The following is a 17790-nucleotide window of genomic DNA, read 5'->3' on the forward strand; positions in this document are numbered from 1 at the left end:
AAATAACAAGAGTTAGCTGGGTGGTAAATTTTAAACGCGGTTACAAGAAGAGCGGCGGACGCGTTTTAAGTCAACGAAGTCGCAAAAATTTAAGACGCGTTTCGGGTACAACGTTAAAACCGCGAATACGACACCACGATTGCTCGTATGTAAAATGTTCACAGAACTTTTATGTAGGAAATAGCCGGGCCCTAAATGTTTTTGGGTTTATAGCCGTAGATATTCGCGATAAACCATTACTGTGCACCGGTTTCCCCCATAACCATTAAGCGTAAAACAACTATTTCTAACAGTAACATGTGAAAAGATATGTTTTTGTTTGAGTAATTACTCCTAAAATATTTAATTACGCAATTTTGAACCATTCTTCATTTTTATTTAAAAAAAACTGGTTTTCTATGATTTGAAAGAAACGCGTTTTTTAGTGCGTTCTTAGCGATTTTAAATTATGGTAAAAAGAAAACTATTTCTAACACTAACCTATGTTTATTTACTCTTACATGATTTAATTACCTGATTTTGACCCATTCTTCAACTTTAATTAAACATAAGTCGCTTTAAAGATGTCAAAAAAAACCGCGTTAGCGTCGAGCTAAAATCGGCCATTTAATCTTAGGCGAAATAGAGTGTTAGTTCACCAGTGCGGCGCCGATGGCGTAACTTTCGTTGCCAGCCAAACGAAAAGCATGGGCCAAAGGCAGGGTTCTTTAACAGTTCTAATCGGACCACGCGACAAAATTTCAAAAATCGTTCTAGTTGGTTATCTGATTTCTATGGTTACAACCACTTAAAACAAAAATGAGATTAATATACTAAACCAAGTTACATCAAACCAGTAACAACATATGTCCGAAACCAGTTTTCAACACCAACAAAGGATAAAGTTTTAAAATCATCCAGCACAAAACTTAATTTAATTAAAACGAAAAGCTTCTAAACTAACGACGAGGCATTGAAAAGAAAACTTACATCATCGAAGAAAAACGGTTCAATTATATCGTACGCCAGCTTGTAGATATCTTCATTCTCGTGGTTTTGAAGAGCTTCAATCTTATCAAGGCTTTCAAATAAGGAAAACCCATTTGCTTCGCGAAAAATTGACAAACAATTCGAGTCAACGAACCTCCGCATTTTTCAATTTGGTTTTCAATCTGGTAAACATGGGAGTCAGCCTTATCGAGGACGTTGCTAATTGCGACCAAGACCAGCCGCATCATTTCAGGGTTTTCGACAGTCAACAGATTGCACAAGTAAGGGATGACGCTCAGGCTGGCAAATACAACAATTGGGGTTGGGTTCCGCAAATGGCTAGGTAACTTATTGCCCGAGTCGCTTCCATCGGCGTCTCAAAAGTTCCCTGGAAGTCTTGGAAATGAAATTTTTTAAATGTTTAGTCAAAGCTTATACTGTAATTACCATGAAGCCAGCGTCAATTACAGGCTGCACTTGTTGTTGGTTGCCAGCAAGTACATTCGATAAGAACTAGAGTGCCTTCACATTTGACAATAAACGGGATAAGTCATAAAATAATTACAGATTTTATCATTTTATTTCGCTTTTTCCTATAAGCAAGTCATATTAAAAATCAAGAGTTATACGAAGTAGCTACATTGAAGTCATATGAAATCAATTATAAATTAAAAGATTTAATCATAAAGTTCAAAAGGATGTAATAATAATAATAATAATCAGCTAGGCTAATACCCAAGGCACCATCTTAGGCCTAAGTCATCAAGCGACTTTTGATAATATGCTACAGATTTTGACCACGATCCACGAGTAGTAGCGTATGAACATTACGCGTGGCCTGGTAGGCAGGGCATAATGGTAAATGCCCTTACCATTTATAAGTTGATTTGAAAATTAGCTTGAAACTTTTTTTAGCTTGACTAAAACATTGGGTCTCGTGTTACCATCAGTGGTGGATTAACAACAACCAGGGAGGCGAACATCGTTTGAGCTTCGAATGTCTTCTGACCATCTTCGCTGGTATCTGGCATAGAGGCTGGTGTTTTTACAGCTTTACAGTCAAGCATATGGAATCTTTCCAAGACCTTCTCGAGATAGGCGCTCTGATGAAGGAAAATTGAGCCATCTTCCGTGAAGTCGATCTTGAGACCAAGATATGTTGAGGCGGCTCCTGTGGTAATCTCGAATTCATCAGTGAATTGACGGAGGAATGCATCAACATCTGTAGCTGTAGTTCCGGCAATGAGGCCATCGTCGACGTAGAGGATTAGGATAAGCAATGTCCTTCCAGATGAAAAAATGTAGAGGCAATGATCACCATCAGCACGTCTGAAACCGAAATCTTGTAGAACTCGATCAATTCGCTCGTTCCAGCAGCGTGGTGATTGTTTAGGTCCATACAGACTCTTTTTAAGCCTCCAGACTTTGCCGCTACAGTCATCAAATCCTTCTGGTTGGTGCATGTAAATCTCCTCGGACAAGTTTCCATGAAGAAAGGCGGTCCTTACATCAAATTGCTTTAAATGTAAATTCTTCTGAGCAACGATGCTGAGGAATATTCTCAGGGTCTCGAAACGGGCAACTGAAGCGAAAGTCTCTTCATAATCGATCCCTTCTCGCTGTGCATATCCCTTGGCTACGAGTCTGGAAATCGTACCGTCTTCGTTTGTCTTTGTACGAAAGATCCATCTATTTCCAATGATTCTCCGGCCCGGAGGAGGATTGACCAATTCGTAAACTTGGTGTTCCTTCATTGAAGAGAGCTCTTCAGACATGGCCGTTTGCCAATTCTTCGATTCGGCGCTTGAACGAGCTGCTTCGGCTGTCTTTGGAAGATCATCACCGATCAGGAAAACTTTGTCTACAGGCATGCAGGTACAGCAAGTGTGCCCTTTTGCCCTCAGTTTTGAACGATCTCGAAGTACGGGTCCGGTGGCTGCAGATGGTGATTCGACGGTTCTGGATGTCACGTCTTCGGAATCATCGATGGATCTGGATGTCACGTCTTCGGAATCCAAATAGTCGGAACTCTGCTCTCCCTGACTAGAGACATCCTTCCATTCTCCAGGTTTGGTTTCGAGTATACATTTCTCAGGATCGAACTTGACATCTCGAGATCGGATGACGTCATTTAGCTCTGGAACGTAAACTCGATATCCATCCATGTTATCTTCATAACCAACGATAATGACTTTCAAAGCTTTTTTAGACAGCTTCCTTCGCTTCTCCTTTGGCACATGAACGTAACAATCGGTTCTGAAAATGCGTAAATGCTTGACTGATGCATTCGGCTTTCCAGTCCACAGTTCGTACGGTGTCTTCCCTTTGATGAGAGTTGGGGCTGTGCGATTGAGAATATACGTCGTCGTGTTGACAGCTTCAGCCCACAGCTTTGGAGGTAGATCGGTTTTCGAATGCAGCATTGCACGAACAGACTCCATGATTATACGATTCTCACGTTCAGCTACTCCATTTTGCTCAGGAGTGTATGGCATTGAGGTTCGATGCTTCAGGCCAACTTCTTGTGTCGTTATTCGGTGAAACTCATCATTGACGTACTCGGTCCCGTTATCCGTGATAAGTTCTCGTACGGTATGATCATGGTTCTTGCAGAATGCGAGAAAGTCCTTGAAACGATCCACGACTTCAGATTTCTTCGCCAAGAAATATGTGATACGAATGCCGGAATACTCGTCCTTGAAGATAAGATAGTAGAGCTTGCCCTTCATTGATGGAGTCGGTGATGGCCCCCAGAGATCTGAATAATTCTTTCTCCTGGCATCGTGGCTTTATCTAACCGAGTGCCAAAGCTGTGAGATGCATCCTTCGCATAGCTTATCAGTCTCCTGATTGATAATCTCGTAACAGAGTTTCTTCAGAGTAGCTGCTACATGTCGTTTATCTTGATCTCCCAATCTTTCGTGCCAGACTTGGAGGTCCACCTTTTTCTCGTTTCTTGGACCAGTGGCAAGATATAATGAACTCGATGGCTGCTCCACAGTCATATTCACCCGGAACAGTGATTCGACTTTCCCAGGAAGACGCAGATGCTTTCTTCCCTTTATTTTCTCATACAGGCCGCAGGAGAACGCAGTGGCTTGAAATTCCAAGTTAGAGTTTCGTTTCATGGCGCTTTTTAGAGAAAATACATTGCATGCAAAACCGCTGATGTGCCAAACGTTGTGGATAATCTCGTGACGAACGGACTTTCCATCATTAAAACTTACGCGAATGTCACCCTCGCCGTCCACTGTCATCTGAGCTTTGTTTCCAATTTGTAGAGTGGCTGGACTGTCAAGCCTCCTGAACTGAATGAACTTCGTAGCGTCATTGGTGATGTGCTGCGTAGTTCCGGAATCAAAATACCAGACAGTGTCTGCCGTAGTATGAGCAACAAGGCCATTTGCCGCATAAAGACCACCGCCATTGTCGGCGCCAGTGTTGCTTCTGCTTTCCCCAGTTCTTAGATTGCCGGTTGGTTTCTTCCCTCCTGTGCAATCCCTCGAGAGATGCCCTAACTTCTTGCATTTGAAACATCTCGGTCGATTTCCTCTTGAGCTGTTTCCGGTGGAATTGACATTTCTTCTACCATCTCGACGAGCTAGAAGACCAGAAGACTCTGCAAAGGCGTTTCCTTCACGTGTTGAACGGCCAATCAGTAGGCGCTCCAACTCAGCGACAGTCTGCTTTTCCTTGGGCAATGTATCCCAGAGCATACCAAACTCTCGGTATTCGTCTTGAGGTAATGACTCGAAAATGCAGGCGATCAGAATACAGTCATCAAAAGAAACGTCCTTTTCCAACTTCGCTGTCGTCAGGATGTCTGACCATAGGGAACGCATTTGTGCAAGATGGGTGGCCATGTCATCTTCAGGAGCTTTCGTCGTTTTTATCAGTTGCGCGAGTAATTTCCGAAGCCGGTTGGACGACTTTTGTTCGAAAATTTCCAGTATTTTACTCCACATTTCCCTTGGTGTTTCACAATCAGCAATCATGTTCTGGACCTTCCGGGATAACGCTGACCAGATGACAGTACGGGCTGTACTGAATGCAACTTGGTATTTTTCTAGGGCTGCAGAAAATGCTGCCTCTGTCTCATCGGTTCGTACTGGTTCCGTACGACTTCCGTTGACAATGTTGTAGACGCTTCGAATCGTCAAGACGTCACATACTTGTCTTTTCCAGCTTCGCCAATTCTCTGGACCAGACAGCTCCTCGACATCATGGCGTAGAAGACCATCCATCGTGGCAGGAATTAGAACGCTGTGAAACAGGATAAGATGAAGACAGGTAACCAGTTCAGTTGATCATCATAGTCAGTGGAGTGGCGCAGTGGAAGCGTGCTGGGCCCATAACCTGTTGAAGTTTTATAGCAGCAGCGCTTCGCAGTGATGATCAAGGAACTCGAATAAACGATAAACTGGTTTAATTTATTAAAATAATGAGAACAAGTTACATGATTGAAAGCTGGTAAATTAGTGACACACTGATACGCAGTGTAAAAGGCTTTTATATTAAAACCTGAGCGGAAAACATTTTAAAAAACAAATATAAAATAAAGCGGAGAGATAAATTAAAAAACATCTCTCCGTGGATTTGTTCTCTTTCCCGCTGTGTTGGAAAACAATCTTCGTCGGTTATCTTCAACAGTAAGGATTGCCAGTAAATGCCTAAGTAAACAAACAATCACGGGTTAGTCTGAAGAATAAGTTGAAGTTGAAAACACTTTTTACCTGTATCTGATCATTTCCACCATCGATCAAAAACGACAAGGCACACAAATCAATAGGTGTGTTAATAAGAATTACAAAATTCAATAGGTGTGTCAATAAGAAATTCACAAATCAATTGGTGTGTGAATAAGAAATACCCAAGCCGTAATTAAGGTGAAATTTGAGTGAGATAAACATTTTATCAAAGTAAAATATTTCCACTCCCGCTCATATTTAAATCAAATAAGAGTGCTGCCGCTATCGCCATCTCTTTTAGACTTTATAATCTCATCAGAGAAACTAAGAACTTCGATTTGACACAGAAATTCCTCTCAACGGTATTTGGTTGTGGTGTTGCTTTATAAAGGTAAAGTGGATTAAATATTAAATTTCAAAACTTAAATATTTCAAGAATAATCTTCCAGCAACAATGTACAGATGGCGCAACGGCCTTACAGAGAGTATTAGATCGAGAGCCCCGGTGGGGGAAGCGAATAAGGGTCAGAAAATGCAAGTTCTTTTTCGCCGTAGCTCTGTGGCACTAGGCTTAGTAGTGCTTTCACAAGCGGGCCTCTGGGTTACCCGGCGTGTGCTCGGCGTTTGAACCACGGGTCATTAGTCTGAATCGTTAGTGTAACTTTTTGGCAAGCATTCCTTTCGTCAATAGAAATATAGCTTGTCAACAGTGTTCAACTACACCAAAGTCCGTTTGTGATTTACTATTATTTGCGATGTAGAAATCGAATTTTCATTGAGAAATATAGGAAAATGCACGAGGATGAGGTTTGTTCTTTTTTTCGTTTTGTAAAATCAGTGTCACAGTTTTCGTAAGCCTCGGTCTCGCGAAATGGGGACTCCGAGAAACAGCTTACCGTATCGAGATTCGGAACGGAGACTTCAAAAAGGCTGGTGCCGCGCAATGGGATACGCACGACCTCAGTATGCGTTGTTGAAGCTTGGTTGAAGGTGCCCCACTTTCACTCGGACATACGAGGGTTATCTCGGGCCCGTAGCAATGTTTGACTGAATTTTATTCTAATTGGGCTTCTGAATTTATTTAGTTTTAAAATTTGCGTGATAATAGTTAAGAGGTGACTCATTTGCTGAAAGCAGCCCACTATTGTCTTTATCAGCGCTGACTTCATTATCATTTTGGGTGAAAAACGATAGCTTGAAAAACGTTTTTTAAAACGTTACGGGCCTAGGCTCGCGTATATTTCGAAGCTCTTGGAACGATAAGCCCAGTAGCCCCGTTTTCAGTTTTATATAGCGCGTCATTTCATAATAATTCTGGAGAGATGGAAAGTAGTGTGTGGTAGTAGCGCCGCCATACATGACCCAGTGCATAAGTGTTTCAATGCTGTTATATTTTATCCCTTTGAAAAGGTTTTTATTTAGGCTAACATCAATTGTAGGCCTAGATAATGCGAGGGGGAAATGTACCGGCGGTTCGACGTAGCAGTGTAGTGGTGGATAATTCGTCTGCTTTTGGTCTGCGTGCCGTTTCGACAAGCAGCTTTTCGCAGTCGTATGCTTAAGGGTTTTTATTTCATCAAACCTGCCCCTACTACAAACATTATAACCGGTTTTTTCGCGAACGTAAATTGCGTAGCTCTTGGAAAAGGTTTAGCTTAGGCCTTGTAGATCTACGTAATGCCCGTACGGGTTTTTTTTATTAATCTTAGTTATAATTTTACGCCCATATTATACGGGATAAGGGAAATATCTGAAATGTTTTTTTTGGAAATCCAAATTGTAAACTTTAGTGTCGGACCAAAGTCTGTTTTAACGTAAACTTCGAACAGAATTTAGTTTTTTTTTGGTTTTATATTTTACACGCAACATATTAGGCCTATGTTATCATCTATCGCCGTTTGATGTTTGTTGCGCAATTAAATATACATCTAGAACCGGTTTGGAACTTTTACGCTTTGGGTCTAAGAAAGACCTACCTCGGGAATGTATCCGTTTTTTTGACGAAATTTCTAAATAGTGTTCTCAATGGAAATGTGCAGGCGGATAATCCTCGTTTAAAACTCTTTACAGTAGTCTCGGTACAATGTAACGAAAATAAATTAATTACGTTCATTATAAATATTTTATAACAACTATAATGGATTTTCGTTCGTACGTAGCTCACTTTATACAGATTTAGTTGAAACTATTACGACGAACAATTGATGTATCTTACCATAAGTGTATAATATTGTTACATAAGTGTGACACTTCCTATTCTTCACGTGTAAAAGATTTACTGAAAACTATTCACAAAACTGACTGCATTACTGGCTTCGTCGCCGTTTTGCGTCCGCCTGCTAACGCGTCACGCGTAGCCTTTGATAGCGCCTCGCTAGGGGGAGGTTTTCTTCTTGTGATGACGTCACTCCGTTACTAAAATCCATTTACATATTCCCCAAAGTGACAAACTTATGGAACAATATTATAGACTTATAATCTTACCCAACGATCCAATTTTAATGGTGGGCGATGCCAGTAAGGTTTACTAACTCAATGCTTAATAGCTTAATATTAAATTAAAAAAATCAATTATCTGAAATCATTTATTTCGCTAATGCGAAAAGATACTACACTTTGATCTTAGCCAAATGATAAAAAGCTTATTATTAAATTTGAAGAAATATATTTATAAGAATCTAATTTGCTGATGCGAAACGATACTATAACAAATAAACAATGAAATGGTAACGTAATTAAGTTGTTTGTTAGAAAATAAGCGATATTTTGGCACATATGTCTTGAAGATAGTTAATTAAACAATTCTAAATTATTTCAAATTTGAAAAGTTATTAAATCTATTTATTTAATTTAAATCTGATTTTCAGTTATTAAATTGGATTTTCAGTGATTAAATCGGATAAGTATTAATTAAATCGGATTTGTATTAATTAAATTGGATTTGTAATAATTCAATCGGATTTGTAATAATTTAATCGGATTTGTAATAATTTAATCGGATTTGTATTAATTAAATCGGATTTGTAATAATTTAATCGGATTTGTATTAATTAAATCGGATTTGTAATAATTTAATCGGATTTTTATTAATTAAATCGGATTTGTATTAATTAAATCGGATTTGTAATAATTTAATCGGATTTGTATTAATTAAATCGGATTTGTATTAATTAAATCGGATTTGTAATAATGTAATCGGATTTGTATTAATTAAATCGGATTTGTAATAATTAAATCGGATTTGTATTAATTAAATCGGATTTGTAATAATTTAATCGGTTTTTATTAATTAAATCGGATTTGTATTAATTTAATCAGATTTGTATTAATTAAATCGGATTTGTATTAATTAAATCGGATTTGTAATAATTAAATAGCATTTTTATTGATTTAATTGGATTTTGTATTAATTAAATAGCATTTTTATTGATTTAATCGGATTTTGTATTGACCAAATTAAAATAAAACTGTTTTTTTAGTGATTAAATCGGATTTTTAGTGATTTTAGGGAGTTTTTATCAATTAATGTGTATGCCTCTTTGTTTTGACAATAGATTAATAATGTGAATGCAGGGGAAATTGATTTAAATCAAATATTTAAAAAAAGTTGATTTATCAGACGACCCTGGCGTTAACTTCGCGGCCAAAATAAAATAATAATAAATTATTTGATAGGTTTTAATATCGATCCCATTGAAAATAGTTTATAGTTTCATTAAATCTCGATACGGTGATTAAGATCCACTTCTTATTCAATTTTGAATACACTGTTGAATACGGTTATTAAATTAACAAGTAATATAAAAGACATTAACAATGTATTTGGAAGTGGATTGGTAATTTGGAAACGTTTTAAAACTGCTATTTACTCTCCGTGCTTGAAGCAAAACCAATAGTCTTAATGACCTTTAGCTCGTAAGGCGCTTTCCAATGTTGCGCACCATTGGCATAGTTTCCTTTTTAAGCTTGGTTTCCACCAACGCGCGTAAGAGCGCGTCATAATGTTAATATTTTGTCGCGCGTAAGAACATTTGCACGTTTCAAAGCTGAGTGTCGCTTTTTGACGCGCGCTGGTGGAAACCAAGCTTAACGCTTTCAAGCTGAACTTGATAAGATTCGATATTTCACGTTTCAGGTTTGTCTTTTTAATTTGATCCACAGAGGATAAGCGTTTTTTAATCAATTATTTAAGGAAAAGTGATGACATAAGTATATAACTAACAATGTAAGTTCTATAAGTGTGTTAAGTAGTCGAAATATTTACTAATAATAAATTATAATAATTACGAATAATAAATACCGATAATGGAGTAACGTGTAATTGAAGTCATACCCAAATACATAAGAGCCTCTAGCGATAAAAATACGGAACTTAACAACAAAATTTAACTCATGTCTACCTGAATGACAATTAGGCCTAATAGTCTAGTCTGAAGTCCACCGAAAATGTGTGGTCATACTAAAAATGGCTGGTAGCAAAAATTAAATTTGAAGATAAGGAATTGACACACTTATGTAAAATATATTATACACTTATGGTGATAGCATATTATAGAAGTTTTCACGCTCACAAACTCGGTGTTTCTTCAGGTCAGAAATTCCCTCGAAACTGAACGAAAATACCCAATTTTTAAAAAAAATTTGTGAACGAAAATTCCCCTTCTTTTAAAATGAAAAATGTATGTTTTGTTGTATTGTTGCGGTAACGTTATTTTAATTACCGGACATAATTATTTTTAGATTTCCCTAAATGTATATTGAAACTTCCTGAAATTTCAAAAAATTCAATTCTGGGAAATTAATCAGGAAAATTCCCCCAAAGTGGAAACACTGCTCATAGCTGTGGTGGACGGTGGACCACTTTTAATTGCGGTCGGAGCTCAAAATTATGACACAGCTAAATTGTTGACATGTGCAGAGTCGGTGTGAGAAGTTGGAAGCCCGGAATTATTGCTTCATCGGGGCCCGGGCCCGCTCTCGGAAAAGAAAATCGCGTGTGCCATGGATACGCACGTGATGGGGTTTGCCACCAACCAAGTGAATGCTTTTAGAAGCATATATTAGCTCTTTCCATCGCCATAAGTAACTTAACAACCATAAGTATGATACTTCTTATTGCTTTAATGCTAATTTTCTTACCGAACCTTTTTTCGACACTGACACTATCACCAAGCTCCGAGTTGGACTTGCAACAGAACTGAGTAGTATATTTCGCCTGGGGTATATTTAGACACTAGAGGGCTCTGTGCTGAGAACTAAACAATAACTTTTTAAATGAGTTTGGTGATAATTTTTGCTGATTGTCATACTTAAAGCAAGTGGCGGCTCCTGTTTAGTTGCATTCTCTCGCGCTAGATGTCGTTAGCGTATAAACCAAAACAAGTTGATTAAGCATCAAAATCTAGCCTAAAAGGTGTGGCAATTGGGAATTTCTCGCGTTGATTGGCTTTTCGGAATTACGTGATTATTAACTTATTAAACACGTGATTTCGGGAAGCCAATAGATCGCGAACAACTCGCCTTTGCTTTAATTCCCCGGAAGGTGCTGCCACCTAGAAGCGAGTTTAGAAACATTTTTGTAAAATATTTCCTACTTTTTTGATAGAGACGCCACTTGCTTTAATAATTATTACGCTACTATGATGACAATAATATAATGAAAATACAAAAATTTTATCGAATTTTATGTTCTGGATGAAAAGCCGAAAATATCAATAAATGTATATTTTAATTACAATGCAAGTAATGATAAAAGTCGGCGAGTTAAGTCGTTTCGTCAAGTTGAAAAAAAAAACTGTAGTAGTTTTTTTTGTTATTATCGTACAAATGAACCATTCGTTTTCGAGTTTTTGTAAATTGTTTTTGAAACTAAGTGAGCCACTTCAGCGCTGGCGACCCGCATTGAAGCATTAGGCGAGCGTGCAAGTAGCCAATCTTTTTTCTCCGCGTGTCACGCATGGCTGCCGGTCAAAGAATAATCACCGTGAAATTCTTAATTTTTGTGGAAAAAAAATTGTAATTCCGAATGCGAATATTTATAAAATTGTAATTCGTGAAATTATAGTTAAACCCTTTATTCTTGTATTGAACTTTTTGTCAAGTCCAAAGTGACGCGACCATATCTTTCTACGATGTTATAATCTTTGTTAAATGTAAAAATTATTCAGGCGGGAATGTAATAAAATTGTACAAGCTTTCCCAGGAATGTTATAAAATTGTACAGGCTCTCCCGAGAATGTAATAAAATTGTACAGGGTCTACCGGGAATGTAACAAAATTGAGCAGGTGCTCCTGAAAATATTTAAAAAATATGTGCAGGCGTTCCGGGGAATGTAATACATTTAAAGAGGCGCGCCCCAGAATAAAATAAATGTGCAAGTGCTCTTGGAATATATAAATTGTACTGGTGTTCCCGTGAATGTAATAAAATTGTGCGGGTGCTTCCCGGAATAAAAAAAATGTGCAAGTGTTTCCTGGAATATGAAAATTGTGCAGGCTATAACTAACTATTAACATAAGTCTATAAGTTTGTCACTTTGAGGAATATTTTACTGAGAGCTAGTCACGGAGTGACGTCATCACAAGAAAAAAATATCCCTCTAGCGAGGCGCTGTCAAAGGCCAAGGGGGTCTCGATCAAGATGATGTTTGAAATATTTCTGTACGAGTTAAAATTGATGACGTCACCCAGTTGAGCCTCCGTTGATTTTCAATACGATCTCATCTGGCTGACGTCACCATTTTACCTAGCAACGCAAAAGCCGTAATATTTTGATAAAAAAAAACATGCGATCGAGGCAAGGCTACGTGTGACGCGAGAGCGAGCGGACACAAAACGGCGCCGAAGCCCGTAATGCAGTCTGTCTCGCGAATAGCTCTCATTAAAGCTTTTGCATGTGAATAATAGGAAATGTCACACTTATGCTACAATATTATTCACTTATGCTATTAATAATAACTAATAATAAATCGCGCGTCTGCGTAATTTTGCAGCAAGGCGTATTTAACCGCGATTGTTCTGTTTGCAGGAGTCCAAATCGGTGGTCCACTAAGCAGGCGCCGCCCCCTCGTTTGGCACCATCTGGCGGCGAAAGAAGATTTCCAGACAATCAGCATCAGGCAGGTACCCGTCAATGGGAACTGTTTTTCGTAATAATGCGTCGATTTCCCCGGAGAGGCGCGACTAGCCCGGCCTAGTGGGTCAGTGTGACATAGCCCCGGCGTACATTTTTTCGCCTCTTTTATTTCGGCACATCCTCTTTCGTACCGGAACCACCGTGAGCGATCTTAACTTCTTTCGCGTCTTCGGCCAACGTCGTTCCCAGTAGTCATCTTTCGTCGCGCTGCCGAAAATTCCTCTCTTCGCGCGTTGGTGTGCGCGCGCCAGCTTCTCTCTTTCTTTTCGTTCCGCAGCGCCGCCCTTCAGCGCGGCGGCGAGTTTCGCGTCCTTTTTTCCCCCGTACATTTTGGGAACTAGGCCTAAGCCTTTTTCGGAATTAATCGCCGTACGCTTCGATCGCGAGTGCCGCCGTTGTAAATAGTTCTCTCCCGCGCGCGCGCCTCAATCACCAAAAGAAAAGAAACAACAACGACGCGCGATTTTTTGGATGTAATTGTGCAAAAATATTTTTACGATCACGTTTTTCGCGGTATGTTTCTTCATTCATCGAATTTTGTGGATATAATTATGTTTGTGTGACCCTAAAAACTGCCACTGGTGTTTGTTATGACCTGTTGTTGGATTCTCTCTCGCAACTTTACTGACTTCTAAATGGTAAGTTTTTATCTGACCTTTTCGTCGTATTATTTCGAAGTTTCCGCCGACTTAATAGGTTTAAAATTTCGTGCACATCTGTTTTCACTTATGCTTGGGAGTGAAATTGTTTTAAGTCCAAACTTGAAATTGGAGGAGGGGGATACAAAATCTCTCCGGGCCCCTTTTCTCGTAAATATATAATAGTTTTGAAAGAGTCACATTTGAATACGAAGGTAATCACAGTTTACTGAATTTAGCGCTTTAATTTCCCGGGGGGGGGGGGTATAAAGTAGGAGAGGGGAAATCAGGTCCGGAGAACTCGAAATGGAACTATTTCTTTCCCACGAATGTGTCCCCGTCGCCTAGACGAAGACTACGAGATAAATATTTATGAATTTGATTAATATTTAACTACCGGACACTGTACTGGCATGGAGAAATTATAAGGAGAGCAAACTCAAACAAATTTCGGGAAGTTCGTCTCCCATCAATAAGACCTAAGAGCGATAGATAACGTTGCTTTTAAAATAATACATTTAATAGCTCAAAAGCTGATTTGCATCTCCTTATTACTCCTCCATGATACAATTTAATAACAAACTACACACCGACTACACGGTTTCTAATTTTATTAAAGTACAGTTTACATTATTAATCTGTGGTATCTAGGTTTCTCCAACTCCGTTAGCGAAATAAACTTTACCTGATACCATTAACCAAGGCTAAAGGACCTCTCGTGTATAATTTCTCTTATTATTGGGTTACGTTGATTTCTATTGTGCAGTGCACTGCCTAATTGTAAACATAATGCATTCTTGTCAGTTTTTTCAATAACATCAAGACTAATTAACCTACAAAAATAAAAAATAAATTAAATTAATATCAAAGTTATATAATTGTGTGTGTCACTAGAAAGAGCATATTTCAATATATGAGTGCAGAATATTTTATAAAAATTGGTTGTTTTTCGGAATTTTTCTAGACTGTGCAATCAGCCATTGTGAGTATATCTGCCGATCAATCTTCAATAGAAAATCTTTAAACTTTACTTTATTTCATTTATAATATAATACACGTTCCAATTTCAATGCCGATGCCGGTATCATTATAAAATAACTACCGGTTCTCTTGGCGAAAAAGCTGGGATTATCGCCTTGACGACAAATTTGGGATTAAAAGTTATTTCATTTTAAAACCACGTTGAAAACGTATCTTTTCTTATTAAAATAATTTAATTATTATTTTAATTTTTTTATCTTGTGAAATGCATTATCATATTAAATGTCATAGAAAATTAAATTAAATTTAGAAATATTGGCTATACCTCAGGTAACACTGATTTCCAGCTTACAAAAAATATTAATAATCCCTTTAAATAATAATATTACACGAGTGGAACGGCATTAAGTACTTTGAACAAAGATAATTGTTATCTTTCCCCGTGATTAAAAAGAGATAATTGTCAAATCATTCCCAATAAGAGAGACCCTCGAACGCGTTCTGTATGTCAAAAGTAGGCCTAGTTTACAGAACTAAATCGGTTATCAGGAGCTGCATTCGTTTACTAACGGTATGTGGAAAGTTTTGGCTTCCAATCATTCCATTTCGTTCGTACAATAACACGGAGAGTAGTGAAGTAATCTTTATAATTTTAAAAATCCATAATCAATTGTTTTTTATTAGTTGTTGCCTTACACCAATGTTTTACTTAAATTTTAGTTGGATTAATTTGGTTTCTGTTCTATTGATCAGATCTAGACTTTATAACTTTTCTAATTTTATCCCTGTTTCGGTTTTTCATACTTTATTTTCGGGCTGTATGGCTTGTTAGCCCTAGCCCGTCCCAACACTTGAGCGAAAAAAATAAAGAAACAGTGTCACTACTCACTAGAGGATTTAGGCCTAAGCTAGTGCCTTGGTTATTAGCCTAGCTGATGTCATTTAGGGTGAATTCTTTGACGTATTTCTTGAAATGGGACACAGGCTCTCCAATGCGCGTAATTGATAATTCTAGTGTCTGATAGGAACTTAGCAGCGTGACGTAAATTGAAAAAAAAAAAGATTACCAGCATGGCGGCCATAGCCAAAGGTACGTCAAGCGGCCAAGTCCCTAATAGTAAATCTTTGGTTGGTTGTCAATTCGAAGTAGCGAAACGCGTGTCAGCGTGGAATTCCTTTAGTAGAGTCATTGTTTATTGGCTGTGGTCGACGAAGGATTGTTACACAGCGCGAGAATGCTTGGATTGAATTCGAAGGAGAGCTAAAATCGATAACGAAGCCGCGCGTACCCCTTCGAATACGAAACGTTTCTAAGCGCTTGGTAACTGGGAGCCCTACATCAATCAGTGTTACTCAATTCCGGTTCCTCTCAGTGATGGGCATTTTTGTTAAATAGCCGATCGCTCTTTTATGAACGCCGAAAATTGCGCTCCACTCATTTCGGCTCTTTTATGAGCGTCGAAAATTGCGTTTCTCTCATTTGCGCTCTTTTTGAGCAGCGAAAATTGTGCTCTTTTATGAGCGTTGAAATTTGCGCTCCTCTCATTTCGTTCTTTTTGAGCAGCGAAAATTGTGCTCTTTTATGAGCGGTGAAATTTGCGCTCCTCTCATTTCGCTCTTTTTGAGCAGCGAAAATTGTGCTCTTTTATGAGCGGTGAAATTTGCGCTCCTCTCATTTCGCTATTTTTTGAGCGGTGAAAATTGCGCTCCTCTCATTTCGTTCTTTTTTGGTTTAAGATAAAAATTATTACTTGAAAAAGTACTTGATGCACTTTGTTATTTGACTATTTGTAAGCGGTACAAATGTCTTTCAAGTAACATCGATTAAGTCCTGATAAAAGTTAAACTACGAATTTCCGCTGGTTTAAATCTAGCGCTCGCTGTCTAAAAACAATTTGAAGGACAATATAATGCTGTTCTAGGCTATATCAATAGGTCCTTATATCGCGTCAGGGTTATCCAATTGTTTATTTTTATTGGATATCGATTAATTTTATTCTATTTATTTATAGACAATAACGCGTCTTTTTTGCTTTGTAATAGGTGTTTCTATAAAATACGGGAGGTCATGTGATAATGTTTGGTCTACGTCACTTAGCTGTAGCCATAGATATAAGAAATGTATATAAAGGTCTAGATAAATTTCGGGGCGTCTAAGCCTAACATAAAATAGGGAGTTGACACCTAGCAGACACCGAAGAAGGCACGTGACCAAGAGCGCGAGCTCTATTAGCATTTTAGTACTAAGTGCTTGACCCTTCCGCAGGCCGTAGTCTTTAGACACCATCTGTTGGTGACCTTTAGTATCATTTTTAAGCAGGAGACAATGGCTCTCGCGACGATAGCACGAGCTTTCTTACCGATAGATAGCGCTTTATAAGGATAGCCTGCAGAAATTACGCGTTTCTGCTAGCTGTCACCTCCGTATTCACTCCCTTTGAAATATTTTATCTAGACCTTAATATACGTTTCTTATATCTATGGCTGTAGCTCTTGAAGCACGCGCTGAAGTCACCCCTTTGGAATCTGAAACCCGCGTGCCTGTAAAGCACTTAAATAACTTGCGCTCGCGACGCAAATACAAACATTTTATACTTCTAATTTTTATGGTTTTATTGATTGATAATTTTCTGCTAGCAGAAGTTAATGATTTAAAGTTATCAAATTGTAGTAACAGCAATTTCACGAATAATCTATTTTTTATTTTCGTTTTGTTCTGAAATGAAATTGCGATGCTTTCGTAAATTCTTTGAAGTATACTGTTTGATTCGAATGAATGATTTTTTTTAAAAAAAAGCTTATTTAAATAAATTTACTGAACGATAAATTATAACAGGGTTAGTACACGACCTGGAATACCTGGAAAACCTGGAAAAGTCAGGGAATTTGAAAATGTTTCCAAAAGGTCAAAGAAAAGTCAGGGAATTTGAAAATGATTCCCAATAGTCAGGGAAATTTAAAATGGTCCGAAATAGTAAGGGAATTTTAAAATGACCCCAAAAATAAATCCGGGAAATAAATTTTTGAAAAATGTCTTAAAAATACATAATTCACATTTTTCAAGATTTTACCTCAAAACATAAATTTATTCTACAAAAATGGTCAGGGAAATTTGGCAATTTAGTCAGGGAAAACCTGGAAATGTCAGGGAATTTTATTCCGGAATTTTTGTACAAACCCTGTATAAAGCGCGTGCTTAGACGAAGAACATCCAACAATTTATGAACTTTTCACGATGGCCGCTAAGTGGCTCTATGCAAACTGAAACGGCTAATTCTATATGATCCCAGTGTCCTGTTAGTAAGTGATCTTTGGCAATGGAAATTTACTTAAGAAATCGCGGGAATTCCATTAAGAAAATAATTGGAAATCACAGAAA

General features: G+C 38.0%; 2 protein-coding genes across 4 annotated transcripts in view; one reads left to right on the top strand and one right to left on the bottom strand.

Annotated features, from left to right (window-relative positions):
• Positions 1–3758: 3758 nt before the first annotated feature.
• Positions 3759–5213, bottom strand: LOC149943179 (uncharacterized). Its single transcript, XM_090179573.1, has one exon. The coding sequence runs from the start codon at positions 5211–5213 to the stop codon at positions 3759–3761; it is 1455 nt and encodes a 484-aa protein (XP_090035699.1).
• A 1011-nt stretch (positions 5214–6224) lies between these two features.
• Positions 6225–17790, top strand: part of LOC149943180 (uncharacterized) — a 98962-nt gene continuing 87396 nt past the window's right edge. For all 3 annotated transcript variants that reach the window (XM_090180164.1, XM_090180167.1, XM_090180166.1), the window contains exons 1-2: positions 6225–6464; positions 12685–13430. The gene's annotated coding sequence lies outside the window, so the exon portion shown is untranslated. The remainder of the gene's footprint in view (positions 6465–12684; positions 13431–17790) is intronic.

Source organism: Leiobunum rupestre, chromosome 6 (genome assembly GCF_980474605.1).
Source record: "Leiobunum rupestre chromosome 6, qqLeiRupe1.1.hap1, whole genome shotgun sequence".
NCBI classification, from domain to species: Eukaryota; Metazoa; Arthropoda; class Arachnida; order Opiliones; family Sclerosomatidae; genus Leiobunum; species Leiobunum rupestre.

Coding starts and splice junctions, on each gene's coding strand:
- LOC149943179 (XM_090179573.1), bottom strand. CDS start 5,213: ATGGATGGTCTTCTACGCCATGATGTCGAGGAGCTGTCTGGTCCAGAG.